We start from the raw sequence: 14115 nt of genomic DNA on the forward strand, positions 1-14115 counted from the left end.
CCTCCCCCAAGCAGAGCCAGCGGCTCAGGCCTCACCATCCAGGGAGAAGCCAGATAACCCCTCACCCAGAGTTGTGTTCAAGCCTTTAAGAAGAGGAAAGTGACTCACAAATCTGAAACTACCTTTATTGGGGTCGGCTCAACATCAGACACCATCAGTCAGCGGAATTACAAAACTGTACAGGAGGTACAAAAATAGGCCGTTTGACTTAGATAATGACCCTCACATCATCAGGCTTTAAAAATACACATAAAAGTTGTACAATCTGGCAATTTATAAAATATAAAGCTAAAAAGAGGATTTGGGGCTCCACAAAGAGTATTGTATCATACAATTAACACATACTAACTAGACAGTCAATCATCCACAGAGAAGACACAATGGCACAGAATATATATTTTTTAAAAAAATCATCTAAAAATTAACATTTTACCCCAACCAAATTATTCACCCTTTAAAGACAAGACTACTGTAAAGCGTCCATCCCATGGAAGGATACAGTATAACTTTTCCTTTTCCAGTTTTAAAATGGTCAAGGGTATTATCCAAAACAGATATGAGGTGCTTTAAGCAAGTGCAATTGTAACGGGATACACTTCAGAGTAAAAATTAATAAATATAAATAGGTTAAATAAATAGGTCACTGCAAAAAGAATTCTACCACAAAGTCTATATCTCAGAATGCCATGTGGTTGGCGGGTAATGCTTTCTAGGTAAGTGGGGATGCCCCCATCACAGCTTTAGGGATACTGAAAAGGAATACTGTATCCACCTGTCACAGAGCATTAGGAGGGGCGGGCGGGCAAGGGCTTTGGCTGAAAGTGTCGGTTAAGGCTGCGCTGGGGGAGGCTCACTGCAGAAGCCTTCTTTGCGGCTTTCTAATGGATATAGGAAGGATTTAAGAACCAATTCAAAAATCAGAACCGGAGTTAATCATGGGAAATCACTGTTTCATAAAGAAAAAGTAGAGGAAGAAAGCAGATGCTTTGGTGGTAAGATAATGGTCCAACCCAGGAATGCAGAATTTTTGCCCATCCTGATAGGACACCTGAGGACTCCCTTCCAGAAGCCAATCCCAGGTCATAGTCAACTGAAATGACTACTCCAGGACGGTGAAGGGATAAGTGGGAAAAAGAAACGGGAGATACGAAGAAAAGCAACTTCAGAAACTAAGGCATGGAGAGAGCTAAAAGGAGAATTGAGAGGTTCTTTCTGGGTGTCGAGTTTTCTCCCCCAGCACAGAGGCTCCGCGTGCCAAGGCTCAGGGTCCACGGAACAGAGCAGTGAGGACCCAGTGATAAGATGTATATTGGAACAGTCTTGGAGAACCAAACCTGGCCAAAATCCAACTTTGAAAAATAAAAGTGCCAAGAGGAGAAAGTTCTACAACCTAAAGGCCCTGCATCTGTAGAGAGGTTAGATCCGTAGCCAGAGACTCTTCTACAGCAGCAAGGAATCACCAGAGACAACTGAATCTCACTCACACACACACAACACACACATACACCCTCACCAAAGGACCAGGGTCAGCTCTGAGAAGGATTTTTCTCCTAAAATTGGTGGGAAGAAAATACTTTGCAGGATCCACTTACCTGCAGATCTTCCAAAATAACATCCATTTGTAACTGATCAGTTACAGTCTCGATGGGAGGAGCCTCTGGCAACTATTGCGCTGAGAGTGAGCAGGGAGGGAGGGGACACGTTTGTACCTGGGATTTTATATTTCAGCCACTAGATGGCTAAGCGACTTACCAAGTAACACCAATGCTCCCCAAAGTGCAAAGGCTTTGGTGCCTAATAACACATGGAGTTCTTTAAAAACTAAAATAAAAAAGAATCAAGAAGCAATAAAAGAAATTCCGGCCTATGTGCTAAAGAGGTTCAATAAGATACAATTTAAAAAACGTAGAGCATCTTTTGGATTCCGAACAGACACAACTACATCCCACTTAAAGATGAAGACAGTGACAGTGCTTCTACAAACTTGAACAGCCCTCCAGGAATCACAGAATCAAACCAATCAGCTGTCCCAGCCTGAAGGCTGAATACAACCTCCCGAGCACTATGGGAAACCAGAACTCCAGAGCTAGGACTGGACACACCAGAGGGTGCCCAGGGTGCCCCCTTGAGTCCTCTTCAAACCAACCACCTGGAGGACTGGCCAGTTACTGGGTTCCTAAAGGTGTTGGGGAGCACATAGACCAAAGGGGGACTTGCCAGATCCCGTGATTCTAAGACCGGGCAGTTTTAAGACCAGTCCCCAATGCGTGCATGCTTGGGTTTTCTTTGTAGCAATGATTTTTTTTTTTAATTGTTGTCTATCACTAGAAGCTTCACGAAGGCAGAGCTTTCCCCTGTCTTCTTCATCTCTGTATCCTCAGCACCCCATACCCTCTCCTACCTCCATATGGTAAGTGCTCAAAGAGAAGACATCTGATAAAGTTATCCAAGGCAAGTTGGGCTAAAACAGGGATAACACAAAATTGGGCCACTAGGAATCACGTGGGTACCCCCAGCAAGAAAACTCCGTGTTCGGCACAAGGAGAAGGGGAAGTCCCATTAAATCAATCATGCCACTCTCTCCACCTTCTGGTTCTCTCTCGGGCTATTGATACTCAGCCCCTGGACAAAGCTCCCTGCGGCCAGGCCAGAGGGCAGAGCTGTCTTGGCAGGCCCGACATGGAACAGGAGAAAACACCCAAAAGATGGCCTGCAGAAGACGCCAGGGATGCCAACCAAGGGCACTGAGTTCCCAAGGCTACATGAGGTAATCAATGGGTTTAAGGATACAGGCTCACACTAATATTAAGGGGGAAAAAATCACTTTAGTTGTTAGGAAAGGAAGAACTGAATTTTTCAAAGGCAGAAAAAGAGCTTTGGCCAAGTGGCTCTGATATAAACGAACCAGAAAATAGTTTACAAGAAGAAACAGTGATTTCTCTGTTGGTGAATAAAATCTGACAATTCCATTCTTAATACTGAATGGAGTCTCCAAGTTTGAGGCAGGACTGAACCGTAACGATCCTTCCATCCGGCTGGAGAAACACGCACAAAACATTTCCTAGCATGGTACCCTGATTGCATTTTAACTTCTAAGGCTCTTAGGAGTGAAAAGACAGAGGCATTTCTGCCTTAAACTAAAGCTAAAAATTCTATTAATTTTAGGAAAAAACATGGTACCGACATAATTTAGAGATCATTACTATGACATTGTTGAATACATTTACCTAGTGTTGCTATAATGTTTTAGAGACTGTTTTAAAGACGAATACTTTCTCAAGGGCATGGTGAATTTTGGTACCACACAAGATAGAAGAGGTACTATATCTTGCATTTCTTCTTAACGAGTAAGCTTCAAGTATAGCTTACTTATGCTCATGTAGCATTCGACAGCATCATCAAAATACAGTTATTAAAATCTGCCAAGAAAAACAAAAAGCTGGCCCATGGAGCACAAGTGACCTTGGCCCTGGCTTCCCACCCCCTGGCCTGAGGGACAGAGGAGCCTTGGCTCAGGCTTTCTCCTGGCAGCTGTCCCCACTTCGGCTCTCAGGGACTATCCCTGTCTGGGTCTTAGCTGCCCTGCTTGATGGCCAGGGAATGTATTGCCTCTCGCCCCACATGTTCCTGAGTACTCCCAACTGGTCCAGGACAATCCAAAGGCCACTGTTCAGGCCACCACTGCCTCCAGAACGGAGTAGCCTCTCTGCTCCACAGAGCCGCGCAGACATGACCTTGCCTGCCACGTGCGCCACTGACTAGTCCCTAACATCACACTGCACGCTCGGGGCTCTTGTTGCCTCTGTGGAAACACTGGTTACCCAACCTGGGCTCCTTGGGGTGCGGTGACCAATGAGGCACCTCCTACGATGACACCCTTGGAACTCCTTTCTCCTCTTTGCACTGTCACCCTCCCGGCGGGTCCTGCTTCTAGCAGAGGCTGCACTCAGCACATCTTTGCCTGGCTGTTCCTAGCGTGCAGGCAAACCTTCTCTCCTCTCCCTTCCTGAAAGGCCCATAACTGACATCAAGTAGAAAGGAAACCTAAGCCCGAAGCAACTTTGGCCAGCAGAAGGTCGGCGGAGGTTCCTTTACCGTCTCCGGGGCCTTCCTTTGCTGGGCCATCTTCCCAGCTTCCTGCAGGGCGCGAGGGGCGGCCTTTCCCTCCTCCAGGATCAGCTGCAGAGCGGGAAGCTCAAGGCACTTGGTTTGGGAAGCCCGGTCTCCCAGTGAGGCCGGGAGGTGCCAAGCTCTGGACGGTGGCAACCAGGTCCCCAGTCAACAGCCGGGGCCGCCCAGGCTCAGTGGGTGTCTGGAGTCATGGGGGGCTGGGGCTCCGGGGGCTCGTGGGAGTAGTAGGGCTGGAGGAGCCTCTCGTGGCCGCACAGCTCCATGGCCCGGTAGGTGTGCAAGAGCAGGTGGGGGAAGCGCGATGTGAAGTAGCGCACGAAGTCATCTGGGAGGGAGCCCAGCGTCTCCTGCACCTCCGCGGGGAGTTCCCGGTAGTGGTGCTTCTGTGAATAGAGGTGTAGGGGTTAGAAAGCTGGGGGAGCACTGACAAAGCACCCTTGTGTCATTCGGGGAACAGAATGTCAGTGTCAGGTGGTTTTCAGTAAAGAAAAGTCTCCTTTAACAACCCACGCCGTTGCTGGCCTGCTTCCTCTCATCCAGGATGCTTCACTCCTGGAGTGGCCAGTCCAGCAGGGGACAGTCAGGACCTGGGACATGCCCGGCAACGTCAAGTGGAATAAAGTCATCTGGAATGGAAGTGTCTGTGCCAATGGGCCTGCGGGCCTCCTCTGTGTCTGGGACAGACCCTGTGTGAAGGTTGCTTGGGGACAGCACAGGTTATGAGCAGTCCAAGGCTCCACGGTATCCCTCTGCCTCAAACCCCTGGGACCAGCCCTGTGTGGGAAGGTTCCTGAGGGCTCCGGTGAGGGGTGTGTTTACACAGTGCCTGTACAGGCAGCGGGGGGACACCACAAGTCAGCAGAGAGATCTGGAAGGACAAGGGTTCCGGAGAGGCGGCCTCAGAGTCCACCTCAGTGTCCACGTCCGGGAACAACCAGCCTCTAATCTGTCAAGTCCTGCTTGGGCCACCAGGCCGCTGAGAGGTCAGAACTCCAGTGCGGACAGAAGGATCATAAGGAGCATGTGTCAGAAACCCTTTACCTTATTTCTCATGGCACGGAGGAGGTCCCTGACGGAGCCACCCTTATAGGTTCTGAATTTACGCAGATCTAGAAAAACAGGGATGCAATGGTTAAGCAAGTAAGAGATGGGGTTCTGGCTGTGCTGCCCAGGCTGGGGTACGGTGGCTACTCCCAGGCATGATCACAGATCACTGTAGCCTTGAGCTCCAGGGCTCAGGTGATCCTCCCGCCGGGGTCTGCTGAGTAGCTGGACCTACGGGTGCGTGCCACTGTGCTCAGCTCAAATAAACAAATCTTAAAATAAGATGATTCCTGTAGTCCCGGGGATTAAACAAGTGGACTAAAAGGGGACCTGACTCTGCTCAGGGTTCACAGGGCAGCTCCCCCTGCCCACCCCTCAACCATGGAACTGGACGGTGTGTCACTCCGAACTCTAGACTGTGATCACACCAAGATCAGAAAGGGCCACCTGGAGCATGATGCCACCACTAACCTATGACTCTGAGGAACAAAAATGAAACACATCAGTATAACAAACCAAAGGACACACCCAAGAAAGCCCCCAACACAGTTAAGTGGTATTTGGAGCCCATAGAGCCTGGAGCTGCCGTTTCTGTGTTTGCTTCTTGGAAGACCGATGTGTTTGGGCTCCAGTGTGGTCACCTGTCTGGAGGGGGACAGTGATGTTCTCCCGCCAGTCCATCTTCACCACAGCTCTCCCGCCGCGCTCCAGCTGCTTCACCACCGGGCCATCCAGGGGCTCCTTTTCTATCCGGTCACTAACGTCCTATGAGGGAAACAAGGGTGATGGGTGATGGCCGGTGTCGGGAGGTGCTGTGAACAGTCACCCAAATGTGAGTCAGGCTGACGGCCCCTCAGGCCCTGGCTGGCGCCTGTGCAGAGTCGGGCAGCAGGCTCTCTGCTCCCTGCGCCACGAACTTTCCCCAGGGAGCAGCAGACATTTCTCCAAGGCGGGGAGAGAAGTCACACGTGCACATCAGTGCCCGAACCCATGAACACATCCCCTGACTTTCTCCCACACACGTCTCCACAGCCATGTGTGCGATGGGTATTTGCCAGCGAACCCCAAACACAAAAGAAAAGCGAAGCTGTCTTGCTCTGCATCCCGAGCTCTGTCTACCCAGTAAAGCAAGATGTGTTCAAACCCACGAGGCAGAGGTTGCCACTTCTTACTCGAACGCTAGGAAAGGCAGGTGGCAACAGCCTTTCTGAAGAGGAAACTTGGTGGCAAAAGCCTGGGCTCTGGAGGCCCCTCTGCATCCCAGCCCTGCTCTGCTCTGATGCTGTAATAAGGATACAGCCAAGAAGCACTAAGGCCTAGGAAGTAATGAGTCCCACAGACACTGATGTTAAGTCGTCTTGGGGACCCACAGGCTTTTCTCTCTTCAATGAAGATGAAGCCAGACTCGCTGAAGTCCTAACCTGCAATTGCTCCTAAAAGCCTGGGAGAGATTAGATTGTCAACTTGGGAATGTTGGGAACCCACGTCTCTGCACTGAAAAGCCCTAAGAGGGAGCTGACAGTGGGAGCCAGGGGTGTTCGCAGGACATACGACTTGGAGACTCTGAGCATTTATTTTTATTTGATTTTATTTTTTTGAGACAGAGTCTCACTCTGTTGCCCTTGGTAGTGTACCATGGAGTCATCAAATCTCAAACTCTTGGGCTCAAAAGATCCTCCTGCTTCAGCCTCTGAAGTAGCTGGGATTCTAAGAGCCTGCCATAATGCATGGCTAGTTTCTCTATTTTTAGAAGAGATGGGGTCTTGGACTCCTGAGCTCAGGCAATCCACCTGCCTCGGCCTCCCAGAATGCTAGGATTATAGGTGTGAGCCACTGTGCTTGGCTGATACTGAGTGTTTAGTCATGACTTTTTTTTTTTGCAGTTTTTGGCCTGGGCTGGGTTTGAACCCCCTACCTCCAGCATATGGGGCCGGTGCCCTACTCCTTTGAGCCACAGGCGCCACCCGATACTGAGTGTTTAAACCCCAGCCCAGAATGGGATAAAGGTCCCTTTGTATGAGTTTTATTCTTGTTCTATATTTTGTCATTGGCAAAGTGACCTGTGTAGTTTTTAGAAGTCTCTTGAAGACATCTAGACTTGAGAATTTTCTTGACACGTCCTGTGGATACAGTAATCAATCCTGGTGCTACACACCCAGTGCTGCATGGAAGATTCACGTAGTGTCAAGTCCTCCCATTCCTGATCTACCTGCACAGTCAAGCAGTGTCCTCCCTTAGCAGTGGGGATACAGAAGTGAACGTAGCAGTCAAACACCCCTGCCCTCACGGAGCTTGCATTCTAGGGGCTTCAATCAGAAGTCCAGGACAGCATGATGGTCACCTCTGAGTCACAGTGCTCACAGCTGCACTGTGCACCATGGGCATGTGCTGCTCAGGAGGAGTCTCAGGGGAGTCATGCCCAACTCACACTATGGGAGACTTTGACAAACACATCAGCTCTTCACCAAACCACCTGGTTGCATGACTGTCAAGCCTCAAGAGTTCATAGCCATTGATCCTACAATTTAACATCATAAAATCTCTCAAAATGAGATCTGGGCAAAGACTGAGTCAAAGATGACAGAAAAAAATCCAATATAAGGAAATGCTTGAATTTACAACACTTGAATGAAATTATATGGTGGCTGAGATTTGCTTCAAAATAATCTGGGTTGGGGAGAGGGTAGAGGGTGAGCTAATACTCGTTGAACCTGGGAGATGGGAAAAGGCGAGCTCATTACAGTATTCACTCCACTTCTGTGTATATTTGGAAATCTCATAATATAAAGTTTTAAAACGATGACATAGCCATAAGCTAGAATACTATAGTCATTAAAATTTTAGAACTTTAACATCAAAAATACTTAAACTAAAAAAAAAAATACTTAAACTATTATGTACAGTAAAAAATAATCCAGGTTATAAAACTGTAATACAATTTGATCCCAATTCTACTTCGAGATTTATGAGGGAAACATATTAGAACATCAGCCATGGTTATTTCTTGGCTATGGGATTATGGGTCATTTGTTTTATTCTTGGTTCTTTTCTCTATTTTCAAGATCTGGAAAATATTAAGTGAAGATTTTTAACAAAGAAAACAGATATCTTTACCTGAAAGAACTGGAGCTGCTTCTCCAGGCTCCAGAAGAATGGGTGTTTGAGCACGTGCTTCGCTGAGGGGCGTTTCTGAGGATCCATCGCAATCATTTTCTCGATTAGTTCCTGCGCAATGACGTCTTCTACAGAGGAGGAAAACAAATGAGCGACTTAAAGCCATGATTGCCAACCCAAAGCCATGGTAAAATACCAAACGCCTTAAAAATCTGCATGCCCTTTGACTCCGGATCCTATTAACAGGAACTTGTTCCAGTCAAATGATAAAGTGCACACAGAACTTCAGCTAAGAAGGAGAGCCCTCACTCCATGGTTTGTGAAAAGGAGCAACTGGGAAGAGCCAGCATCAGAGGCCTGGGGAGGTACACTATTGTGCTTCTGTCAGGGGCAGCCTGTGGCTGAACACAGACTGCCATGGAGAGAGATTCCAGGTGACAGTGAAAAACAAGCTTCTCCAAAACAGTGTACACAACTTAACCCCATTTTAGTAAAAGGATGCACACCGTCTAGAAAATGATCGGAAAAACACATATCCCAATGAATTGGTAGCATCGTTCATCCCTAAATAATGGGATTATCAGCCTTCATGATAATCTGAGGAAGTTTAACCATAAGCAGAATGATAATTTAGTTTTAATTTTTTTAAAGGGAGCACTGGGATGTTATGAGCCAATTATAACCCAGGAAAACGCGATGTCTGGAAGAAAGACTTGTTTCCACACCAGGAGTGTGAGGACAAAGACTGTCCCCAGCCCAGCACGCACTGCACCTGCTGACCTCTGGCCCCATGTGAGCGAGCCCAATTTGTCTTCCCAAATGCCAGTGCAGGAAGAGACTTGAGACTATCTAACCCTCACAGCACAACTTGGAAACAGGGGCTTCCAAAGGGGGCCTTAGCCACGTTATACAGGTAGTTGGTGACCTGGAGGAACCTTGGAGCTTCTTGGCCTTAGAAGGGGGCATCCCAGGATAAGCCCAGGCAGCTCCCAACAGCTTTGGCTGAGTCAACGGCTCCTGAGCCCACGGGTGAGCAGATGAGGCACTAGGCTTCTGGATAGCAGAGGTGGCACCAGCCCCATCCTGCAGGGCCATGCAGGTGGCCGAGGAGCTACCTGTGACCCCAGCCTGCTTACCATGCTTCTCAGGGTGGAAGCAGTCGAGGCTGTAGGCGCCCAGGAGGATGTTGGCTTGCCGCTGCAGGGACTTGCCAAAAGGGTGGCTGCCCTCAGAAATCACGTAGTAAAAGACGCAGCCTGCAGAGAAGATGTCCACTGTGTAGGTCTGAAAAGAGACAGGGTGTGACAGAGCTGGGGACGATTGCTTACCCTCCCTCGAAGCCACCAGGGAAGCGTCACTGCTGCTCCTGCACCCAGAAGGAGTCTTGAGAGTCAGCTGACAGTAGGGAACAGGGGCATTGAGGGCAGCCAGCAGTGCCACATGGCGTCAGTGGTCACAGTGGAGGAGGTGGGCTTGGGTGCCACACATTGGGATGCTGGCCGAGCACTAGCCAGATGGAAGCCCTTGACTTCCTTCCATATAAGATGAGGACAGTGCTGGTAACTTCCTCACAGGCTGTTGTTGTGATTAGACTATTAACACATGAAAGTGTTACTGGAAACAGGGTGGCGCCTGTGGCTCAGCGGGTAGGGCGCCGGTCCCATATGCCAGAGGTGGCGGGTTCAAACCCAGCCCCGGCCAAAAAAAAAAAAAAAGTGTTACTGGAAACAGCCCTTGGCCCATGGAAGGCTCCCTCTAAGCGGTTGGTCGATGTCCCTTCCCCACCTAACACAAAAGTCCTTGTAGCCAGGGGTCTCTGTGTGTTGTCTTCTCTGCTGTTACCCCCACAGCCTAGAATGGTGCCTGCACACAGCAGCTATTAAAACTCTGCTAATAAGTGAATAAAACAGTTTTGGGTTCAAAAACAGCCCCAGAAGGAAACCATCTGACAAGTCTCCAACAAGGTCATTTCTGATGTTACCTGGTAATGCCACTCACTTATCCCATGGAACTATTCAGAGTCTACAGATGAGCTTTCTCCCAGGGAAATGTGTACTCATGACTCCCAGTTCACACTACCCAGGGTATAACCTGGGGGCAGGCCTGGGCCTCCCCTGTGAGGCTGCACCTCTCACACTCCTCGCCAGACAACATGAGCGTCAGCAGGCCAAGGGCCCGTCGCTTTCCACGCGGGGGAAGCACACCCTGAACCACACAGCAGGCTCATTTAGCCTCACGACAGCCCTGTGGAGTGAGAGAAGCAAATGTCCCATCCCCAGACGAGAACATGAACAGAAAGTTTCCATGACAACCTCAGAGTCACTGGTGGATACTGACAAACCAGGTCTAGACTCAAGGCTTCTAGTTTCCAAAACTAATTCTCTTTATTCCCTTCACCAGAATCCCCCTTGCATAGGTGATGGATGGGCCACTACAGTTGGAGCCATCCCCTGACGGCCACTTCTCTTTCCCACGGGACCCCCCCCAACCCCCCCAAGCTTTCTACATCTACTACTCTAAGAGGAGGCACCCTTCCTGTCTGCCTGGTCCCACTGATGGTCCTTCCTACACTTATTTTTGTAGTTTTTTTTTTTTTTTTCTCGAGACAGAAAAAAAACTTACTTTGTTGCCCTTGGTAGAGTGTTGTGGTGTCATAGCTCACAGCAACCTCAAACTCTTGGGCTCAAGTGATTCTCTTGCCTCAGCCTCCCGAGTAGCTGGGAACTACAGGTGCCTGCCACAATGCCTGGCTATTTTAGAGGTGAGGTCTTCTCGCTCTGGCTCAGGCTGGTCTCCAACCCCTCAGCTCAGGCAATCCACCTGCCTCGGACTCCCAGAGTGCTGGGATTATAGGCGTGAGCCACCACGCCTGGCTATATTCCATGAACTGTTAAACATAAGTACCACAAAGTTTAAGGTAAGCTGAGGCTTTGGAAAGACTCAGTAAAAGACAGTGGCTGTGAGGGCTACTGTGGCATCTGTGTGGGAGATTCAACTGTGAGGAGTGGGATGTAAAGAGTCTCTAGGATCCTGCCCTTGAACCACTTTGGAAGTGTTTGAAATGTCCACGTCTCAACCAAAAAGTCACAGAAGTAGCAGACCAGCATGTTTAATGCAAGACAGAAAATGAACTCCAGTTAAGTCAGACCCAAATCCAAAGAAAAGACCTTGACCTCCGGCAAGAGATTACTGGGACTTCAAGGACTGCATTATTTGCTTTAAGTTAAAATAAAACGATTAAGGTATGTGTGTATTTTCTTAGGATTCTTCACCATAACTGGCTTTTGTGATTAACTGAGGGGCTGCTGGCCCCCAGTGAGTTGGGTGAGAGGGCTTCTCTTACACCTGATCTGCTCAGGACGGTATGAGGGAAAGGACCAAAGCCAGGTGCTCAAACATGGGTGTGCTCCTAGCAAATGGAGACAGAAGCTAGCCTGAAGGGGCTCCTGATGGCCCAATTTGAAACAATTTGAGTATCAAAAGTAAGGACAAAAAATACAAAGGAGTGCATTGATTATGACACTCTTTGTAAAATCCTTGAGTCCATAGTGATTAAAAAAGAAGCAGTAAATAGAAAGTTTTTTACAGAAAAACATCAGCTAAGTGTAAACTTCCACTAAATCGAGTGCTTCAGACAAGATGGTTGGTAGGTACAATGTCACCCTGTGACAGGGTGTTCACACGGTGCCCAAGTATCACCCTAAACATCACTTACCAACAACAAAGGGGGCCACGGACCTTCACAGTGAATCGGGTGATCCAGGTTATCACCACTAACAGGGGTACAAAATAATGCTATGACCTGCCATCACGCGCCTTCTGAGGTAGTGACCTGGGATCTATGCTTGCCAAAAACATTTAACTTGAATCTAACCAAGCCTCTAGCTTCTAGTTTCCAGTAAATATAAGGAATAGAGAGGAATGTTAAACATTGCCATAAATAAGCAAACACATCAGGATGGAGCACTCTGTAAACAATTGCCTGGCCTCTTCACAATGTCAGTATCATGGAACAAAATAGGTGGGAAGACTGCTGTAAATCCAGAGAGATAATCAAATGTGATACAAGACAGCTGATGGGATCCTGGTACACAAAAGCCAGTTCCATAAAAGACATTTGGGGAATAACTAGAGACATGTGAACACAGACTGACCACTAGGTGACCTGATGAAAACAGTACCAAGTGTGATTAGGTGCAACAACAACAGGGTGGTAAGGAGGTGAAATGCACTTGTTCTTCAGAGATGCATGCTGGTGTATTTATGAGTGAAGAGCCAGGATGCCCGCTATTTACATTACAATAGTTCAGTAACAGGTAAGCAAAGATCATGCAAATGTGCCAGACATATTAACAAATGTTGGCTCTGGGTGGAGGCATACAGGTATTCATAACATTCTTTTAATTTTCTATACATCTAAAAATTCTCCAGTTAAAAAGCTAGGAATATAAATATAAAAACAAATTTTTATAAAATTTTTATAAAAAAAATAAAAACTGGGGCTCAGCACTTGTAGCTCAGCAGCTAGGGCATCAGCCACATACACTGGAGATGGAGGGTTCAAATCCAGCCTGGACTTGCCAAACAACAACTACAACCTCTTCCCCTGCCCCCCCAAATAGCCAGGCATTGTGGCAGGCGCCTGTAGTCCCAGCTACTTGGGAGACTGAGGCAAGAGAATCGCTTAAGCCTAGGAGTTTGAGGTTGCTGTGAGTGGTGACACCATGGCACTCTACCCAGGGTAAAAAAGTGAGACTCTGTCTCAAAATAAATAAATAATAAATAATAATAATAAAAAGTGGAAGTTTGTTCACCTTATGCAAGTCCTGTCCAGTTTCCCAAAATAAAAAAGGGGTTAAAAAGAGATTGAGGGCCAGGTATAGTGGCTCACGCTGGTAATCCTAGCACTCTGGAAGGCCAAGGCAGAAGGACTGCTTGAGGCCAAGAGTTTGAACCAGCCTGAGCAATACAGCAAGATCCCATATTTCTAAATTAAAAAAATTAGTCAGTCTTAGGGGCGTGCAGCTATAATCATAGCTACTTGGGATGCTGAGGCAGGAGGATTGCTTGAGCCTAGAAGTTTAAGGTGCAGGGGGCTATAACCCTGTCTCTGTACTCCAGCATGGACAACAGAGTGAGAACCTGTCTCTAAAAAAAATTACAAATTAAAAAATAAAGGTGATTGAATTGGCACCAAGTGAATGTTTTACCAAAATAAAAATGATTAGACGAGTAGGAAAAAATAGATAATTGCCACATGTGCTCCTTTCATTCATCTGAACATAAGACAATGTACGGAGTTCACACGAAGGCTCTCGGGTTAAAGGAACGTCATTCTCGGCTACACATGCGCCAGCCCCCAGCCCTGGAATTTGAAGGTCCTTACTCCTGAAGACACATGTGCCCACCACTCACAGGGTTCTCCTTGCAGTCCTCACTCAGCATCTCTGGAGCGATCCAGCCCTCTGTGCCAGGCACCCCAGAACGGCGGCTGAAGCTGTGCCTGCCCACTGCCAGCTTCTTGCAGAGGCCAAAGTCGGAGATCATGGCCTTGATCCTGCCGTGTGCGTTGGGCATGGACAGTAGAATGTTGTGGGGCTTCAGGTCTCTGTGAACTAACATAGAATTCCAGATCAGTCCAGGGCTTACCCAGAGCAACCCCAGCCTGCCTCCTGCAATGGGGAGTGTGTTCTCAGCACACCCCCAGTATACAGCTGCTGCCTCTAAAGGTTCAGGTTTCAACTCTGTGGGATTCCTCCTCAAATTCTCAAGTGACTTGTCACCAAATCACCTGACACCCCTCCCCTGCCCCCACATCAGTAATGT

General features: G+C 48.1%; 1 protein-coding gene across 1 annotated transcript in view; it reads right to left on the reverse strand.

The window, feature by feature from the left end:
- Positions 1-111: 111 nt before the first annotated feature.
- ERN1 (endoplasmic reticulum to nucleus signaling 1) overlaps positions 112-14115 on the reverse strand; it is a 93321-nt gene continuing 79317 nt past the window's right edge. The window contains exons 17-22 of the mRNA XM_053567670.1: positions 13705-13904; positions 9426-9573; positions 8290-8417; positions 5817-5940; positions 5173-5240; positions 112-4514 (exon numbers count right to left, since the gene is read on the reverse strand). Of these exons, the coding sequence (XP_053423645.1) occupies positions 4302-4514; positions 5173-5240; positions 5817-5940; positions 8290-8417; positions 9426-9573; positions 13705-13904 (881 nt within the window). The 3' untranslated portion in view covers positions 112-4301. The remainder of the gene's footprint in view (positions 4515-5172; positions 5241-5816; positions 5941-8289; positions 8418-9425; positions 9574-13704; positions 13905-14115) is intronic.

The sequence above is a fragment of the Nycticebus coucang genome, chromosome 18 (assembly GCF_027406575.1).
Source record: "Nycticebus coucang isolate mNycCou1 chromosome 18, mNycCou1.pri, whole genome shotgun sequence".
In the NCBI taxonomy this organism is placed as follows: domain Eukaryota; kingdom Metazoa; phylum Chordata; class Mammalia; order Primates; family Lorisidae; genus Nycticebus; species Nycticebus coucang.